Source organism: Lipotes vexillifer, unplaced genomic scaffold (assembly GCF_000442215.2).
Source record: "Lipotes vexillifer unplaced genomic scaffold, Lipotes_vexillifer_v1.1 scaffold689, whole genome shotgun sequence".
NCBI lineage: Eukaryota > Metazoa > Chordata > Mammalia > Artiodactyla > Lipotidae > Lipotes > Lipotes vexillifer.
In genome coordinates, this window is record NW_006772359.1 from 2,009,118 (window position 1) to 2,015,255 (window position 6,138).

Genomic DNA, 6,138 nt, shown 5'->3' on the forward strand with positions numbered 1-6,138 from the left:
CCCCTGCATCGGCAGGCGGACTCTCAACCACTGCGCCACCAGGGAAGCCTGGCTGGGTTATTCTTACGCTTCATTATGCATTGTCATGAATACCCAGCTAGTTTATTTCTCTTTTTGCTCAGTAAAGGCAAATAGCCAGTCTCCCTTAGTCTAAAAGCACTTTTATGTCTGCCAGTAACCTAACTACACATTTTTTTGTTTTTCCAACATTTTCTTATGAAAATTTTCAGGCATATAGAAAAAAATGAAAGAATTGTATACATTCATACCTACTGTCTGTAACATTTTTTATATTTTCATTGTCACATATTTATTCATCTGTCATCCATCAACTCATCTTACTTTTGACACATTTCTAGAATAGACATTAGCATACTTTACTCCTAAATACTTAAACCTGCACATCATTGACAGATATTTCCAATATCCCAATTTGGAATTGCGGTAATTCTAATAGAGTGATTAGAGAGAGCCAGGCTCCACTCTGGTGGTACTGAGATAAAATTGAACAGTAATTTCTGCTTCTTTCCAGTAGAGTAATAGTAGTAGTGGTAGTAGTTTTGTTTTTTTCAATTCTTTCTTTTTTCCATTTTTCCTGGAAATGATTTTCATTCCCCTCCTTGAGTGAGAGTGGTGTCTATTTACTCCATGCTTTAAGATGATAGAACACTCAGGAATGATGATGGAAGCACAGGGATCTGAGACAGAGGATAGTCAGAGCGGGTGCCAGTTTAGACCACTGTTCAGCTCACTGACCTTGTACCTGCTGTATTTGAAGTCAGGGCTGCATTTGGCAGTAATTGTGAATAGTCACCTTACTTCTAGCAGCACTGAAGCAGTTTAATGGTTTTTCAGGCTTAGATTTCAGGAAAGTAGCTCCTAAGTGGTGTCTAGGCTCCTGCCTCCCACTGGAAAGCCCATGGTACTTTTCAATATCGAGGGAGAACTGGCAGCGTTTCCATGTGTCTTTGTGTGTGTGTGTGTGTGTGTGTGTGTGTGTGTGTGTGTGTGTGTGTGAGTTTGTTTGCTTGATTGGGTGGTGTCTTTTGTTTGTTTTTAATAATACTGGCTTCCTAGAGGGCAGTAGGGTGAAAGAATGAATTCAAAGATTTGTTTTTCTTAACTCTTAGTCACTTTATCTAGCACTTTGTTAATCAGCTGCTTGGGTGTTGTATTATTTATTTCTCCTTCCACTCTGGCACTGGTAGTTTAATTGCTTTGTAGAAGAGAAATTGGGGATACACAGAACAGAGACAGGAGGGACGAAGGCTCACATTTGCTTTAGCCTCAAGTTCACATGGGGCTTTGTCAGAAAGAGGACTTAATAAATCTGAGACCCACTCTTTCTGTAGCTTCTCCAAAAACAGTGCTGTGCCCTTAAGGTACCTGCAGATCCTCGAGAAATGTTACCTTCAGTTTTCCAGAAAGCAGTATACCTTGGACCAGTGTTTTTCCCTCCTTGATATATCATGGTGATTTCTACAAAGACATTGAAACTCTGGAGGCCTCCCCCATCCTTACGAAAGATTTATTCCAGCTAAATGACTCTAGGACAGCCCCGGGAGATTCCCAGAGCACTGTGACATGGGCCATGGTCGGAACTGAGGGCACTAATTAATCCCAACATCAGTGGTACACTCGACAGCAGCAAGAATCTGCACTCCCTGTCTCCCAGGTGCACAGGGTAGAGAATTATTTCAGAGGGAGTTGAATCCCCTTTCCGCCATAACCTACAACCCACCCATATGCCGCCCCCAGCTGCCCCCCCCTTGCCCTTCCATCGATAGCTGTAACATCCTCCAAGTCCAGACACCTGTGCAAGGTAAAGACCCCAAGACAGACTGGTGAAATCGGACTTTAAGCCCCAAACGACATCCAGGTCCTGAATGCATATCGTGTAGTCTTTCCTTTCCTCCTCTTGTATTTGCTTTCTGGATTTGCATCGCACGTAAAGCATGTGGGCGTTTTATTTTTATATTTTTGTGTGTGTGCACAGTGTCCGCCCCAAGCAAGTCTCTTGGGAGGAGGAGGCGGCGACTGGCCCGAAACAGGTTTACCATTGATTCTGATGCCATCTCCGCCAGCAGCCCGGAGAAAGAGTCCCAGCAGCCCCCCGGGGGCGGGGACACTGACCGCTGGGTAGAGGAACAGTTTGACCTTACTCAGTACGAGGAGCACGATGACGTCAAGGAGACAGACATCCTCAGTGACGATGATGAGTTCTGTGAGTCCGTGAAGGGCGCCGCGGCGGACCGAGACCTGCAGGAGCGGCTTCAGGCCGCCTCCATCAGTCAGCGGGAGAGAGGCCAGAAGGCCCTGGATAGTCACGCATCCCGCATGACGCAGCTCAAGAAGCAAGCCGCCCTGTCAGGCGTCAACGGAGGCCCGGAGAGCACGAGCGACGAGGTCATTTGGGTTAGGCGTGAAGACTTTGCCCCCTCCAGGAAGCTGAACACTGAGATCTGACTGCCACGTGCCCCGGTAGAGACAGTCCTTGTAGATACGTCTCCCGCCCCGCCCTGCCCCTACTCCACGCCCCTCCCGGACTCGCGAGGGGGAGAATGTTCCCTTTAAGTCGCACTCTTGCACACACGGTTTTGGCAGCTGACTTTGTTCTGAAGCCATGTAGCCACCCAACTTTATCATTTCTAACAACATCGGAAAGAATTGTTCAAGAATCCCAAATCAGCTTGAGTCCTCTCTCTCTATATTACCAAGGGCTTTTATTTATTCTCAATCAGGGCCTAAAGAATTAAAAAAACAAAAACAAAAAATTCTATAGCACTGGAAAGCAAATTACCCCAGGCGCTGAAGTATGTACTACAGATTAGTTTAAAGGGTAGCACACGAAAAAATAAAAAATTCTATCTGAAATCAATCCAGGAGCCATCTCCTAGTTGGGGAAACAAAGCAACTGTACAGCTTGCAGTGTTCTTACTCCTTTCCCTCTTAAATGTCTGAGAATATCTGTGTATTTTAAGAATGTGTGAGGAGAAGGTGGAGATTTATGTTTCCATGAGCCTTTTTCTTTCTTTTTTTCCTCTTCTGTTTAGGTCTATGGCTGGTCTTACTCGATGTTGGTGTTCGGAGGTTCTAGTTTTGCATAGAATTATAAAGATGCCAAACTCCTTGGAAAGAGATCCAAATTTATCACTTGAAAAAAAGAACACTATTTTTTGTATTTTACCTGAGATGCAGGGGGCACAAACAGATGAGACTTTTACACAGTGTTAGTGTAACTCTGAGTTTAAAAAAATGAGGATTTTACCTTTTACAGAGAGAGTGAGACGTGGTCATTTTATATTTATATATGAAAGGCCAACAAGATGCTTAGGAGAAACTTTTTTCCCAAGAAGCAGCTTTGTTTTTGTTTTTAATTTAAATGTTTGAATCTCTATTTGAGATGGGAGCTTGGTTGGATTAAACATGACACCGGGATGGGCAATGTGTGTGTCTGTTGCACGTGGCGGGGGAGGGGAGACTCCTCCTCATGGGGTTGCCATGGTGATCATTGGTTTTCCCATCAGAGTTGCATCTTCATCCATAGATTACCTACTCCTTCCCTGACAGTCCATAACCAAACCGTTTAACAAAACCACCTCTTCAAAAACATGTCTCGGGTTTAACACCTTCGTCATGCCAACAAAACAGGGTAAACATGCTAAAAAAACTAATGTTCTAAACAGATTTCCAAATAGGAAGAACAAAAACAAGTTAAAGCACTTTCAATATTTTCTTTTTTTTAAAAAAAAGGTTTATAGCTTTTTTCTTTTTTCCCATTTCACAGTGTCCACTTCCTAAGAAAGGTTTAAATAATATGAAAACTTTCTTTTTGGGGAAAATATCTATTTGATGTTTGACACATCAGTAGGTACTTTAAAGACCTGAATTTTATAGTAGCTTTAGGAATTATATTTTATAAAAATCAGTTATGACTTTATATTTCCAGACAATAGAGAGTTTCAGAACATCATGCTCTTGTGCCCCTGCTTGCTTTACCTGCTTTCCCACCCTGTATCCCTCCCCTTTCGGGTTTCCGGGGCTTTGAGCTTGATCTTTTGAGAGTTTTATTCTATTAAATTTTTGCTATATCTTCTGATTTTCTTAAAGAGCTTTAGAATGATTTCTATACCCTTCGTATCACTGCATTGTTCCATTTCATCTCCAGTTCGATTGTGTCTGGGTGGAAAACTGAAGCAGAGGCTTCTAATAGTCCCATTTACCAGTCCCAGTGCAACGGGTTTGTCTGAAAATGCTGGAAAGTCTGGTGCTTGGAGAGGGTGCCATTGTCTCTTGTACATAAGGTCATGATGTGTCTATGTCAAAAGTTCTTATATATTTCTTTTATAAGCTGAAAGAAGGTCTATTTTTATGTTTTTAGGTCTATGAATGGAACGTTGTAAATGCCTGTCAAACAATAAAAAATATTGAAAAGTGTCTGGACAGTCTTGTGCCTTTTTGGGTGGGAGGATGGATATGAACTATAGAATATGTGGGAGAAGTTACCTAAGGATGCCTTTTTTTTTTGATAAATAAATATCGTGACCATCAAGGGAAAGCTGATTTGGTCGAGCGTGAAGTTTTTTTATCTTTTTAATTGAGGTATACTTGATATATAACATTGATAGTTTCAGATACTAAACATAACGTATATATTGCAAAACGATCACCACAAAAAGTCTAGTTAACATCTATCATCATCCATAGTTATAAAAAGTATTTTTCTGTGATGAAAACCTTCAAGATCCACTCTCCTAAGCTACTTTCAAATATGCAATACAGTGTTATGAGCTATAGCCCCCATACTGTATATTACATCCCCATGACTTATTTCGTAACAGGAAGTTTGTACCTTTTGATGTCCTTCACCTTTTTTGCCCATCCCCCCACCCCACCTCAGGCAACCACCGGTCTGTTCTCTATATCCATGAGCTTGGTTTATTTGTCTTTTGTTTGTTTGTTTGTTTTTTAGATTCCACATATAAATGAGGTGATAATGGTGTTTATCGTTTGCTGTCGGTAGAGCTTGAAGCCTTTTTTGTTTTAAATTTTATTGGAGCATAGTTGATTTACAATGTTGTGTTAGTTTCAGGTGTACAGCAAAGTGATTCAGTTATACATATACGTATATTCATTCTTTTTCAGATTCTTTTCCCATCTAGGTTATTACAGAGTACTGAGTAGAGTCCCCTGTGCCACGCAGCAGGTCCTTGTTGGTTATCTATTTTATATATAGTAGCGTGTGTATGTTAATCCCAAGCTCCTAATTTATTCCTCCCCCCCCCCCCCCCCCCGCAAACTCCTAATTTATCCCTCCCCCACCCCCTTCCCCTTTGAACCATAAGTTTGTTTTCAGAATCTCTGTCTGTTTCTGTTTTGTAAATAAGTTCATTTGTATCATTTTTAAAAAATTAGATTCCACATATGAGTGATGTATTTGTCAGGAGAGCTTGAAGTTTTAACAACAACGACAAAAAGACATTACAGTTCCTCGACATCTTGGTCTACTGATAGTGGAGAATACGAAATAACACAGATACGGATCTGTACCCACGCTGAGCATTCTTTCCCAGTATCCTGCGCCCTCCTGGTGCGAGCAGGGAGAGGGGTGCTAGGGGAGGAATTGGGGTGAAGTGCAGAGCTTAGACTGACCTGGGCGGGTGAGCTCTTGAACACAAGACCTGCCTCTACGTTTTGTCCCCGGGGGGTCTTGCTGCCTGCGCCTTCCCCAGGCTCACAGAAAAAGTAAATGCGGTTTGGGGCTGCCTCACCTTTCCCTTTCAGAGCCCCAGATCTTACTCCTCCCCAGTCCCTTAAGAACCTTCCCCGTCAAAGTTGACCTCACCCACCCCTCCCCTCCAGGTGAATAGGTTTTCTCTTCCTGCCTTCCCTAAAATAAAAGAGTTCCTTTCACAGCCACAGGTGAGCGGTTCCTGGACGAACAGCATCAGCGTCAGATCCTAGGAGCTTGTTAGGAATGCACCCAGACCTACTAAAGCGGAACCTGCATTTTAACAGGATACCCAGGTGATACATATGCATGTTCAAGTTTGAGAAGTGTTGGTTTGGCAGTCTCTAAACGTTTTGATGTTGAGCAGTGATCTGGAGCACATACCTTTTTAAGTATATTCAGGCTCT

The 6,138-nt window shown here is 42.5% G+C and overlaps 1 protein-coding gene across 2 annotated transcripts in view; it reads left to right on the plus strand.

Moving 5' to 3' along the window:
* TIAM1 (TIAM Rac1 associated GEF 1) overlaps positions 1-4,437 on the plus strand; it is a 149,296-nt gene extending 144,859 nt beyond the window's left edge. Inside the window, exon 26 of one of the 2 annotated variants that reach the window (XM_007447422.1) lies at positions 1,997-4,437. In XM_007447422.1, the coding sequence (XP_007447484.1) occupies positions 1,997-2,466 (470 nt within the window). In that variant the 3' untranslated portion in view covers positions 2,467-4,437. The remainder of the gene's footprint in view (positions 1-1,996) is intronic. The other variant, XM_007447423.1, reaches the window with a different exon arrangement.
* Positions 4,438-6,138: the final 1,701 nt, after the last annotated feature.